Source organism: Lithobates pipiens, unplaced genomic scaffold, assembly GCF_037356315.1.
Source record: "Lithobates pipiens isolate NorthernLeopardFrog02 unplaced genomic scaffold, aLitPip1_a1.2 Scaffold_16, whole genome shotgun sequence".
NCBI classification, from domain to species: Eukaryota; Metazoa; Chordata; class Amphibia; order Anura; family Ranidae; genus Lithobates; species Lithobates pipiens.
In genome coordinates, this window is record NW_027507748.1 from 577062070 (window position 1) to 577076222 (window position 14153).

General features: G+C 45.1%; 1 protein-coding gene across 5 annotated transcripts in view; it reads right to left on the minus strand.

Moving 5' to 3' along the window:
• Positions 1-14153, minus strand: part of PDE1B (phosphodiesterase 1B) — a 513717-nt gene that overhangs the window by 224207 nt on the left and 275357 nt on the right. The window contains exon 1 of one of the 5 annotated variants that reach the window (XM_077483775.1): positions 13336-13610. The exons of the other annotated variants lie outside the window; for them this stretch is intronic. Coding sequence (XP_077339901.1) covers positions 13336-13481 — 146 coding nt within the window. The 5' untranslated portion in view covers positions 13482-13610. Of the gene's footprint in view, positions 1-13335; positions 13611-14153 lie in introns of those variants that run through there. 5 annotated transcript variants of the gene reach the window in all.

Genomic DNA, 14153 nt, shown 5'->3' on the forward strand with positions numbered 1-14153 from the left:
TTTTATTGCACAGCTCCGGGGGTCTTCCGTCTTCGGGGGTCTTCTCGCCGGACTCCTCCGCTATGTGTGTGTAGCTCTTTTGCTAGCGGAGGAGTCCGGCTTTCTTCCTCCCCGCCGCCGGCCTCTTCCCCCGACTTCGGGGGTCTTGTCCCCCTCTTCGGTTCTTCTGCCGGGCCACCGCGCCTGGTCCGGTGGCCCGGTCTTCTGTCGCCGTCTTCCGTTCTTCTGTCGCCGCCTTCGGTTCTTCTGCCGGGCCACCGCGCCTTCTTGTAGCTCTTTTACAGGCGGTGGCCCGGTCTTCTGTCGCCGCTGTCGTCGTCGCCGCCGCCGCCGCCGCCTTCCGTTCTTGTTCTTCTTCTTGTTCTTCTTCTTCTTCCCCAGGAGATGTTGACTCGATGAGCTCTCCGGCCGGAATGCCAGAGCCGCGCTGTGCGGTCACTTATATAGTGACAATGGGGCGGTGTCACATGGTATATGTCACATGGGTTGGTCACATGGTGACCCCGCCCCCTTACGATGTCATAGTCCCCATGTGACATCAACCCATGTGACCAACCCATGTGACATATACCATGTGACACCGCCCCATTGTCACTATATAAGTGGCAGCGGAGCGTGTCTCTGGCATTCCGGCCGGAGAGCTCGTCGAGTCAACATCTCCAGGAGAAGAAGAAGAAGAACAAGAAGAAGAACAAGAACGGAAGGCGGCGGCGGCGGCGGCGGCGGCGGCGGCGGCGGCGGCGGCGACGACGACAGCGGCGACAGAAGACCGGGCCACCGCCTGTAAAAGAGCTACAAGAAGGCGCGGTGGCCCGGCAGAAGAACCGAAGGCGGCGACAGAAGAACGGAAGACGGCGACAGAAGACCGGGCCACCGGACCAGGCGCGGTGGCCCGGCAGAAGAACCGAAGAGGGGGACAAGACCCCCGAAGTCGGGAGAAGAGGCCGGCGGCGGGGAGGAAGAAAGCCGGACTCCTCCGCTAGTAAAAGAGCTACACACACATAGCGGAGGAGTCCGGCGAGAAGACCCCCGAAGACGGAAGACCCCCGGAGCTGTGCAATAAAATATTTTTTCCCTGTGTTGTGTTTTTTTTTGTACTTTATTTCACAGGTGAATGGGTAGGGGTACATTGTACCCCATACTCATTCACATAGGGTGGGGGGCCGGTATCCGGGGGCCCCCTTCTTAAAGGGGGCTCCCGGATTCCGATAAGCCCCCCGCCCGCAGACCCCGACAACCAACGGCCAGGGTTGTCGGGAAGAGGCCCTTGTCCTCATCAACATGGGGACAAGGTGCTTTGGGGTGGGGGGGCCGCGCGGCCCCCCCTTCCCCAAGGCACCCCCCATGTTGAGGGCACGCGGCCTGGTACGGCTCAGGAGGCGGGGCGCGCTCGCTCGCCCCCCTTTCCTGGCCGGCCGGGTAGCGTGCTCGGACAAGGGTCTGGTGTGGACTTTGGGGGAAACCCCACGCCGATTTTTTTCGGCGTTGGGGTTCCCCTTTAAGCCCATTCCAGGCGGCGGAGCCCGCGAAGTATCCTTCGCGGGCCCCGCCTACCTGTACACGCGCTCGAAATGGGCGGATTTGCCTCCTCCTTACGTGGGCGAGTCCGTTCATTTCAAAAGTTGAGCGAACTGTTTGCCCAACCTTGTTCGTCAAACAGTCCGCTCGTGTGTGGGCAAGTCCGCTCATGCAAATTTTGAGCGGACTGTTTGCCGAAACTGTTTGACGAACAAGGTTGGGCAAACAGTCCGCGCGTGTGTACGCGGCCTTACACACTGGAGATAACACAGAAGTATATGGCACTAAAAGCAAAGGAAGTATTGGAGAGGATTGAAATATCTCATTTGTGGCATGGAAACTGAGCAGTAAGCTGTGTATACTGGGGGAGATCCCCTGAACTAAGCTCCTGCATTTCACTTCGTGAACAGGTAATTGTTACCATCTTAAAGACTACTGAAAGTCTATTGTTTAAGTAACTCTTGGGGGACTTCAATAAAGTATTTGCATCACGTTTCTGGTGATATGGCCGTTGAACTCTAAGTAAGGGTAAAGAAAACCTTCTCTGTTGCAGGATCCCCCAGCCCCCCCTTTATTCTTATTTGACCCCAATCTGATCCAGCGACATGCATGGGAGCAGCAGCTGCCTCCCCTCTCATTGAATTTGCTATTAGCTCCTGCTCCTGTCAATCAACTCCAGTGATGAGGGACTTGGAAGCGAGCATGCACAAGTGCTCCATGGTAAGTGGTTTCCCATGGGGGCAATGGACACAAAGGAGGAGCCAGGAGCATTTTTCCTTTACAATCATTTTAATGGAGTTGTAAACCCTCACGGTTTTCACCTTAACCACTTTCTGGCCGCCCATTGTCAAATGACGGCGTCCAGAACGGCCGCGCCGTGTTGCTAGGACACTGCACGACCCTGATCTCTGTAAAGAGCTGCGGCTGCGGCTCTTTAACCATGTGATTGGCTGATTCCAAACACAGACAGTCACATGTAAACACAGAGATGCCAGTAATCAGTGCTCCTCGCCTCACACTGACAGATTATGAGGAGAGGAGAGCCGATCAGTGGCATCTCCTCACAGAGGACATCTAGGTATGTAGTCAGATTACAATAAAGCGCCCACAGTGCCAAAAGTGCCAACCAGTGCTAGCAGTGTGCCCAACAGTGCCAGCAGTGAGTGACCACCAGTGCCAGCAGTGAGTGTCCACCAGTACCAGAAAACAGTGCCCACAAGTGCCAGCAATCAGTACCCATTTGTGATGCCAGTTACTGGTGGCTATCACTGCTGCCCATCAATACCTATCACTGCTGCCCATCAATGCCCATCAGTGCTGCCCATCAGTGTCCATCAGTGCTGCCTATCCGTGTCGCATATCTGTGTCCACCAGTGCCGTCTATCTATGCCCATCAGTGCCACCCACCAGTGCCACCCACCAGTGCCACCCATCAGTGCCACCTATCAGAGCTCATCAGTGCCACATATCATTGCCACCTATCAATGTCCATAAGTGTGGCATATTTGTGCCTCCTCATCAGTGCCACCTCATCCATGCCCATCAGTGCAGTCTATCAGTGCCCATCAGGGCCGCCTCATCAGTGAAGGAGAAAAATTACTTATTTACAAAATTTACTAACAGAAACTAAAAAAACTTTTTTTTAAAAAAAAATTTTTCAAAGTGTGACAGCGTTGAAAGCATAAAAATGGCCTGGGCAGGAAGTGCCCTGTATTGAAATAGTTAAGGTGAAAACCCTTTTGTGCTGCAGCTGCCCCCCAGACCCTCTTTTTTCTTGCTGGAGCCCAGTCGTTCCAGCGACGGGGAAGAGCACAGCAGCTCAAGCCACTGTCTCTGGTCCTCATTGGATAGATTGATAGCAGCAGGAGCCATTGCCTCCCACTGCTGGCAATCAAATTATTATTATTATTCAGGATTTATATAGCGCCAACAGTTTGCGCAGCGCTTTATCCAGTGATACGGGAGCTGGTGGGCGGGGCCAAATCCTGCTGCCTGTGTCAATGGACTATGGCTCTCCTGGGACCCCAGAAAAGGAGGACCAGGGCCACTCTGTGCAAAACCCTTGCACAGAGCAGGTAAGTATAACGTTTGTTTTTTTGTTTTTTGTTTTTTTAAAACAAAGCTTTACAATCACTTTAAGTTGATCTTTTTCTCATGTATAAAGAGCAGTATTTCTTCTATAACAAAGCAATAACATGGATTTGTAAGGGCTCATGTAGATGGCCTTTATGAGACCACACATGCGTGACTTCTTGGGCTGCACTCAGGTTGCTTTTCCATATATGTATACAGCGTATACTCAGCAAAACAACCATGCTGCTTGTAACTAATTAAAAAGCATCACTGGTTTCACTCAAACTAGAATCTGATTTGTTTTTATGGATGACTACAATTTTCCTTCATCATTACATTAATGACTAAACTTTGTTAGGAGGAGGAAGGACTGGTAAGTGACCACTGGTACAATGAGTATAATGGGGTAAGAGTCGCCCCTTGGCAAAGTTACTATCACTTTGTCCTGCATGGGCAAGTTAACAGTGTCTCTTTAATATGGGCCCTGCTGCGCTGGAATTAGGCCTACAATTCTGTAAAAACTAGCATAATAGTTGCTCAGGAAACATTCTTCTCCAGTATCAATGTTCAAACTGACAAAAAAAAAACAACCTTTTTATATCTAAGCCAAAACTTTTGTACAGAAATATAGAAATCCATATAATTTACTCCTCTGAATGACATTGAAGGGAAAGATTTGCAGTGGAACAATCATACAGTCACAGATGGCTAATATACTCCAGCCAGAAACGACAAATCAATGCAAAGCTAATGTGTTGACTGCACAAAGACAAGGTGGAGAATAGTAGAGGACGATTGGTACCAGGTTGAGGGCACAAGATAAGAAACTCTACACAAGAGAAGACTGCCAGGGGTTACAATCTGGATTTCAAGCATGGCTACACATGTGGAAACAATAGCTGTGTGGTTGGCATCCCAGCCATAACTAGCAAACACAAAACCATCAAAATCACTGAAAATGCCAAAAACATGTAGAAATACAGATTGTGACTGAACAATCAAACAGTTTGTCATTGTGGGTTATTATCTGAACTCTTAAAGGTGCCCTCAGACAAAAGACGCCAGCAATCTTGAATAAAGCTTTGTGCACTAGGTGTTTTTTGATTAAAAAAAGGAATAAAAAAACATATTTAAACAAAAAAATAAGTCTAGGGAAGATTAGGTTTTGGAAAAGCCAAGCTGGTCATGTATAGAGAAGCCAACAGATCAGAAACAAGTATCTAAATCCTTGAAAATCCCATCTCAGACTTATCAATAGAGATAAGCTTGGGCATCCTTCAAACTCTCCTCCAAACCTTACTCCCACTGTTTTATACTCCATTGAGCTGTAGGCCAGGTCATTCCCAGCCACACAGGTCACATGATCTGTAGAGCAATTAATGTCCTGACCCTTGGCTCATTCCGGTTAGAGATGAGTTTGGAGGATACCCAAGCCATCTCTATTCATCAACTATTCATTAGCACATTTTGGCTAGTCCTGCCATCACTACCTAGGACTATGAGGCAGTTTAGACCAGCATGTGTTTATCTTTGTTTTATCAGAAGCAATAAGATAAAGTGGGTGAAATTAACATTCATATACATGTCAGAATTTATATGTAGAAGCAAGGATGGAACAGCATGCAACAAAGTAATAAATTAGTAACCAATTTGAGAGAAGTAGTTTGACTAGTATAATAATAATGAAAAGGATGCAAATGTCACATGTAAATTAAGATAGCGTTACCGGTATATGGTTACGCTATATTTAGGAGTGAAAGTGAAGGAAAAAAAGTTATATACAGACTAAAATACTGAATTTATATAAATATATTTTTCAATGCAAGATAAATAATCATTTATTTTTACTACTTTGTACCCACAAACCTTTTGTGTGCCACTACCTCTAAATCTCTATTCTACATTTTTTTTATTTCCCTGTGTGTCAAATCTACATACATTAGGTTTATTCACTTGGTACCTTTGCATAGAAATATATTCATTTTGGAAACTTGAGCACTTTTCCGCATGCACCAGTCTGTGTTAATTCCCCCCCACTGTGCCAAAGAGCTGCTGGTTCCTTATGATACTTAAAATTCTTCTTTGATATATTCTTTAGCTCCCCATTTGCAATCATCCCAAAATCATTCCACATGTGCAAAGTCTCTGCATGGCCATGGCAAGAATGCAGACAAGGAGGCAAACAGCTTTTTCTAATAATTAGTGCAGCGAAAACATCCAATACACAGAAATAGGTATTTCTTCCACAAGATCCATTATTTTCTTCCAGGAGATCCATTATTTATTTTCCATTGTTTTCTTTAAAAAGGCCAAGCTGTCTAGTACCCTATATTGATTATCATTTTTTTAACACTATCCCCATTGTACAATTTGCATTTCAATGTTGGATGGACACTGGTGGGTTGAGTCTCCTACGTGCTGCAATGGTCAGATTAGCTCACAGCAAAGTCACCATTAAGGCACCATGCTCTTCCAGCTGGACTGTCCACCACTAACAAAGTGTGACAGCAACATTTGACTTTGTTATGTCTGCGGTGGTTGGATGGAGCTGTGAATTTTCAGTACTGGAGGTCCCCGAAGGATAGAAAAGGCCAGCAAGTGTTTTAACCAAGCAAAACTGAAATTACACTTTGGCGGCAGATGAGTTTCAGAATATAACCCCCATAATCTTGGTACTTTCTCAGAAGTTTGATTTCAAAACGGTTTTCAATTTCTGCCCTTGAAAGCATTATAATTGATAATATTTTAGCTGAAATGCTTTTTGGAATCTAATATTATCAAAAATATGTATTGTCACCAGAGCCATCTGTATTCTATTCCCTGCAGGTTTTTCAGTCTTCCAGCTCAGCAGTCAATAGCATCTACAGTAGTAATTGCTTAGATAAAATTTTATCAAGGTTGCACATTCCATTTAACTCATAGAACTGACATATTTTAGTTTTGATTATCATTGCACAACCATGTGTGTCCTGCATTAAATCTGAAATCCGTTCTGCGGTTTGGAAAAATCCAAGAATATAAATACATAAATACAAAAGAGACAAACTAGTCAGCAGTAGGAAAAGTAACATAGGGTAAAATCTCCACATGTCTTAACCACTGCACTATGAAAACACCTCAGGCTTCCAAGTTATCAAGGTTAGAAACCTTTACTACCTGATTTATAACGCAGCTGGTATTTACAGGACAGATGTGGCTGTCCAAAGTTATTATTTGACTATTTTAGAATCCTACAAAGATTTATGTAGGTCAGTAATAGTAATTCAGCAGGCTTGTCTATTAACATATTTTACCCTATATGAGCTCCTGGAGTACAGTTTGCCTTTGTCAGCACTGTTTTACTTCTAGTATATACCGTATATACTCGAGTATAAGCCGAGATTTTCAGCCTCTTTTTTGAGGCTGAAAGTGCCCCCTCGGCTTATACTCGAGTCACCGCTGTCTGACTGCTCGATCAGCGTATCGAGCAGACAGACGGCGGACATTAAAATTCAAAAGCCGCGCCTCCTTCTCCGCCTCCGCCTGTGATAGGCGGAACACTGAATTTCCCAGCAGTCAGTGTTCCGCCTATCACGGACATCCGTTCATTCTCATACTACGGACGAGTATGAGAGGATGTCCGTGATAGGCGGAACACAGGCTGCTGGGAAATTGAGTGTTCCGCCTATCACAGGCGGAGGACGGAGGCGCAGCTTTTGAATCGTAGAATGGCCGCCGAGAAGAGCGGCGATCCATCGGCACGACACGGGACGGAGGAGGCACGGGACAGAGGAGGCACGGGACACCGGAAGGCACGGGACAGAGGAGGCTCGGGACGACGGCGGCTCGGGACGGAGGCTTGGGACACAGGTAGGCTGGACACACACACAAGGCTGCACGGACACACACACACACACACACACACACACACACACACACACACACACACACAGGGATGGATGGATGGATGGATGGATACACACACACACACACACACACAGGGATGGATGGATGGATGAATACACACACACACACACACACACACACACACACACACACACAGGGATGGATGGATACACACACAGGGATGGATGGACGGACACACAGGGATGGATGGATGGATGGATGGATGGACACACACACAGGGATGGATGGACGGACACACACACAGGGATGGACGGACACACAGGGATGGACAGCCATGTCTCACCCTCGGCTTATACATGAGTCAATAAGTTTTCCAGTTTTTTGGGGGTAAATTGGGGGCCTCGGCTTATATTCGGGTCGGCCTATACTCGAGTATATACGGTAGTCAATTGTAGCCTACAAACATTTTATGCTTTGGTTTATAAATTGGTATTGACTTAGCTAGAGTGCTAATAAATATTCATTGTTGCTCCAACAGACTTGGTAAACTTTGACATTGACACAAATATGGGATAGCTTTTAAATGCTAGTTCCACTTTCTATGCCTAGTCTAGAGCTACATATATTGTATCTATCCAAAGTTAAAATACAGAAGAGAAAAGTGAGTATACTGTGTGCCCAATATCTTATCCCAACAGTTGTTGATCAGTTAATTACTGTAGAAACTGGTCTACTCTGCCTCTATTGGCAAGAAAAAGCATGTACAAATGTCAAAGGCATGTCAAACAATATTTTAGAGTTTTCGGAATTACAGACTGTTTTTCTTAGTGTTGGATAGCGTGGGTAAGGGTTAGAACTTCTGTTTGATTTTTGCTGGACTACCATTAAAGAAAGTTACCCTTACATCCAGTGGCAGCTGGTGCTCAAAATGTTTGGGTGCAAACAAACTGAAAAATACTTAAAAAAACTCATCAGTTGCAGCCTCACTGTGCCCATCAAAAGCAGCCATTGTGCCCATCAAAAACAGCCACTGTGCCACCAATTGCAGCCATTGTGCCCATTAATTGCAGTCATTGTGCCCATCAAATGCAGCTACTGTGCCCCATTAAATGTTGCCACTGTGCCCATCATATGCAGCCATTGTGCCCATAATATTCAGCCACTTGTGCCCATCATATGCAGCCACTTGTGCCCCATCAAATGCAGCCACTGTGCCCATCATATGCAGCCACTTGTGCCCATCATATGCAGCCACCTGTGCCCATAATTTGCAGCCATTCATGCCCATCATATGCAGCCACTTGTGCCCATCAAATGCAACCAATTGTGCCCATCATATGCAGCCACTTGTGCCCATCAAATGCTGCCACTGTGACCCCCATCTGCTGTCTGCCTGGCACTTACCTCATCTTAGTGGAGGGTCAAGCAATGGGTGATGGCAGTGAGCTGCGTTATGGCTCCTGTGTCCTCCATGCTTCCCCTTCCTCTCATCTTCGGTCTGCTAGCCTCCTCACTTCTTCAGTCTGCTAGGCGTCCCATCAGGGCACCTGTGCCTTCAGCTAATCAGGTGACGGGTCTTAGACCTGTGCTACCTGATTGGTGGAGAGGAGGTTCAGTGTTAGAAAAGCGAATATTCATTCGCTTTTCTAACACATCTGGGTGGACTGTGAGCGCAATGCTTTGCGCTCCACGTCCACCTTTTTTGAAGCATATTAGAGCCTAAGGCTCTAATCAGGGGCTTAAAAAAACTCCTGTCGCTGGAATTCAGGCACCCGGCTATGCTATGCATGACTCTATCTATTAGTCATAGAGGGGGTGGCTGGAAAGAGGGGGCGGCGCCTGTGCGCCCTTATTGGAAGGGCCGCCCCTGCTTGTATCCTGCCCTGCTGATAATGTCTCACCAGACAGGAAGTGAAGACATATGTGCTGAAGGCTTATGATATTTCATCAGACACTCCCTTAATGCTAGTTTTGCTAACTGTATCACTTTTTCCAGATAACCATGTTTTACAATCTTACAAGGAACATTTTACTGAATAAAATTAAATCACGATTTGATAGAAATCAAACATGATATTGATATTATATCTACTCTCCTTAGGAAATGTAATATGTCCCATAAGCTTTCTGTACCTTGTAATATAGGTGTGTTGGTACCTAACTGATAGTCATTTACTTATACTTTCAAGTAGACACTTGTTATTAATGTAATTTTATCATAACTGGAATTATGGGTTATGTATGCAGTTTGAGAGAGGGCAATTTCAGGTCAGGTATACATTTAATGTGTATTGGTTCTGAATTATTTTGCAACAGCCAATTATAAGTCACTGGCTTAAAGGAGGTTTATGGCTGTTATTAGCACACTGGCATGCAACACTTCTGCTAAGTACAGTATGACAGAGCTTAAACGAGAAGTATGGGGTTTCCATAAAAAAAAGTATACTCGCCTAGGTGAATGCAGCATTGGTCCGATGCTGCATCTGTCCCCTGTCACTTCTGGACTGAAAACTGAGCAATCAAACAGTGCTGATCCCTCAATTCTCCCCTCTGCTCTGAGCCGAGAGCTATGCCTGTCAATCACTCGCTTTCTGCTCTGCCCATTCAGGGCTCACTAGAGCACCGGGCTGTGGAGGGGGCAGGAGCGACTGGCTCATTCTCCCAGCAGCTTGCTGAAATGCTGAGCCAGCTGGCAGTCCAGACATCTGGGTGGATCCCGACTGTAAAGTCAGGACTGAGCCTGAACTTAGACTGACTGAGTGTTGTCAGCCAACAGCAGACTTTAGCCTGATATCAGCTGAAATTGGGTCACAGGAGTGCAGAACGAACTGCACTCCTGTGATTCATAGGAGAAATGTGGCCAATACAGCTTTGGCCATACTTCTACTTTAATTAGAAGTATTTTCAATATTTGCAGACCATTCTAAATACTGTTTATTCAAGCCAACCTGATCTGCTTGAGCTGGATTTTTAATAGTGGGGGGTGTTTGATTTTGTCTGTGGCTTTCAAAAAAAGTGTCTTCCCCTTCTACAGAACAAATAGCAGATTTAATTCTAATAGTTTTGTTGCAGATTTGTGAATTTTGGAGAAATGAGAGTGCCGCTGTGCTCAATACAGATCCCCAATCTCCTCACTTAGTATGGGGCCCATCAGACTTCACAATCTACATAAACATTGGAGAAAGTTTCAACACCTCTTCCAAGGTGGGCTGAAAAATCTGACACTCTGCACACTAGGCATAATGAACAGAAAAATGAAATATAAGAGGTGGCTGGTCCTCTTTAATTGTTTTTACATGAGAAATCACTCATTAGCGTTCAACAACTATCTGCCCCATTATTATTATTATTTAGGATTTATATAGCGCCAGCAATTTACGCAGCGCTATCCCCATGGAGTCTAATTTTTCCAGCTGCGCTGTGTAATCTCACCTCTGTTGCATTGTCCATATTGTGGGGATAAATTAACAACTTCCCGCCTGGCCTATGACAGCTGGGCGGTGGTTCAGTTATCAGGATAACAGCTGCTAGGTGCCGTGGGGGTGTGCATCGGGGAGATCGGTGGTGCGTGAGTCAGTCTGACACACCGCTACACTAATCTCGGTAAAGAGCCTTTTTGACGGATGCTCTTTACCACGTGATTAGCCGTGATTTGCCATGTCCAATCACGGCTGATCACAATGTAAACAAGAAGAGACGTTGATTGGCTTTTCCTCACTCGGGAGTAGAGGAGAGCTAATCTTCTGACAGGACGGGTCAGGGGTGATTGTTTATCAGTGCAGCCCCCCCCCCCGCAGATGCCTACACTGGACCACCAGGGACACCACCAGGAATGCCACCCCAGACCACCAGGGACGCCACTAAGTGCCCAAGCAATGCCAATCAGTGCCCACACATTGCCAGTCAGTGCCAGTCAGTCTGTGCCTGCCAGATATCTCCTCATCAGTGATGCCCAGCAGTGCCATCTATCAGTGCCCATCAGTAACATCCATCAGTGTCCATCATTGCCACCTTTCAGTGCCAATTCATGCCCATCGGTGCCCACTTATCAGAGCCAATCAGCACCCACCGGTGACACTCATCAGTGCCACCCATAAGTACCCATCAGTGCAGCCTATCAGTGCCCATCAGTGCCATTTGTCAGTGCCCATCAGTGCCACCTATCAGTGTCCACCATTAGTGCCCATCAGTGCCACCTCATCGGTGCCAACTCATTGGTGCCACTTCATCAGTGCCTATCAGTGCTACTTTATCAGTGCCCATTAGTGCAGCCTCATCAGTGCCGGTCAGTGAAGGAGAAAACATTGTTTATTTACATTTTATAACAGAAACAAAGAAAAACTTTTTTTTCAACATTTTCGGTCTTTTTTTATTTGTTGAGCAAAAAAAAAAAATGTCAACAGTGTTCAAATACCAGGGGGTCAGGTGTAGATTGCCACTGCCAATAGATGTAAGAAGCCACTGGATCACTTGATCAGATTAACACAGAAGCCTCTGGGTGATTCTACTCAAAACGAAAGTGTTATGGATAGACTGGCACGTTAAGGATATTGATAACAATTGATTCTCCTAAAATTCCCAAGAACACTGGGATTCATCTCAGGCAACAACAACAATACAGATAAACAAGTGTCACTGCCAAGTGTGCTGAGCTCATTTACTAGGCATGCAGGGACTCACGGAACTTCCTGTGGCAGGACACTATACATGTTGCATTTGGAGGAGGACAGTACTTATACACAAAATATTCATATTTAAACACCAGCCAAAGAAGGAAGCACGACAATGAAGGATGCCCATTCTTCCCTAGCCTGCACATTTAGTGAAAGAATATGCCAGTGAAAATAAACTATAAATAGCATTAGCACAAGCAATCAATGGAAACTAAGAAGATTGGCCGCTCTGATTTCAGTAGTAACCCTTTCAATGCTAGTGTAATCCTACAAGAGAAAAAAAAAGGCAATAATATAACAAAACGAGTAAAGGAGGGAGGTATTCCTTATCAGCCAATCATAAATCATTTCACTACACTTCCCTTGCCTTTGCCTACTATGATTCTTTCATGAGAAAAGCATGGGGCTGCCATTGCTTTCCTATGCTTTAAGAACATTAATTCCCTTGATGCCATGGTGATGCTTTGGCTTCAATGCTTTCTGAAGCTCCGATCTGGAAAAAAAATGAGATAAGGAATTTCACACCAAATGCATATTCTTGCAATTAGCTAATGCAGACAGACTGCATGATACATTACTGTCAGTGGGGCTCATTCTCACCAGAATCATGCAAAATTAATTTTAGAGTTTAGTGAATTTTGAAAACATCTGCATGTTGTGAGTTTGGGCACATTCAAATCATCTAAATGGCACAGCAAGTGGGCCTAAAAACAAATAGCAGCACACACACAATGCTGCATGTTTTTTTACTTGCTTTTGGCATGAGCAAGCACTAAGACAATTATCTACAGTCTCAAAATACTGCATGCGCTTTCAATTGCTTTTGACATGAGCAAGCTCTAAGACAACTATTTACAGTCCCGGCACTTACATTTCCACTAAGGTTCTAATGGTGGCTTTAGGAGCAGGAGATCTGAGTGCTTCTTTAAATAACCAATAGTTTACAGATTAGCGAATAAGCCAAGCAAAGAAAATAAGCAGAACTGTTTCAATATGTGCCAGCTTGTCTCATTTGGATCTGAAGTCGAAAATGTAACCACTAGAAGTGTTCAGTAAGATCTCCAATACCAGCTAGTAATCAGATTGTTAGTTTAACACATGAAACATCTACTTGTGTATTGACAGTTTTGAAAATCAAAAAGAAATACAAAGTATAGGTTCCAATAAAGTTGTTAACGATAACTACATTAACTTTTTCAAAAGTTTGCAAAGTCCTGCTTCCTACCTGAAAACAGGAACCTGAAGATGTTTCCTTCGGACTTGGATGAACTTATCAGTAGTGCCACCAACATCTGTCTTTCCGTCCAGACAGGACTCCAACTGCGCCGCTAGCTTTGTATCGCTTGTTCTCAGGAGGTTACAGGGCAACATAGCTCATGAAAAGTCGCTAAGGACCGTTCATGTTGGCATCAGCATATTTTATAAACTGAATGTCAGGGATATATGTGCAAGAGAGTGCGGAACAAAGCCAGATGTTTGTCTTAGATGGGAGGGGAAAAGGAGGGGAAAGTATACAGTTTTAGAAAGAGCCTCACACAGCTTTATATATTTATTTCCCTCCGTACGTCAACAATGGAGGAAAACAGATGTGCTAGTCCAAGAATCTGGATTAACTGTTTGAGATGTACATTCTAAGTATATGTAGTTAGTTAATGTGGGGGGCACAAAACAACATGGGAATAATATAATGAATATTAAAAAGTTAACAACAGACTGTCAGTCACACACAAGTTGAAATAGAAAATAAACCAGATTCTTCATTGTGTTAGGAACTTTTAAGGTTTTACTTGAGACCAGTGAGTATAAAGTTGAACTTTAGGCTGGTATAAAAGACATGCATTGAGCACTGTAAACATTAAAGTAATTTTAAAGTCAGAAGTTTTGTTTATCTTAATGCAATCTATGTAATAAGATAAAATAACCTTCTATGTGCAACAGCCCCCCTCAGCCCCCTAATACTTACCTGAGCCCACCTCAATCCAGCCATGTTGCAGGAGAGTGTTGGCTGCCCAGGACTCTCTCTCATTGGCTGAGACAGCAATT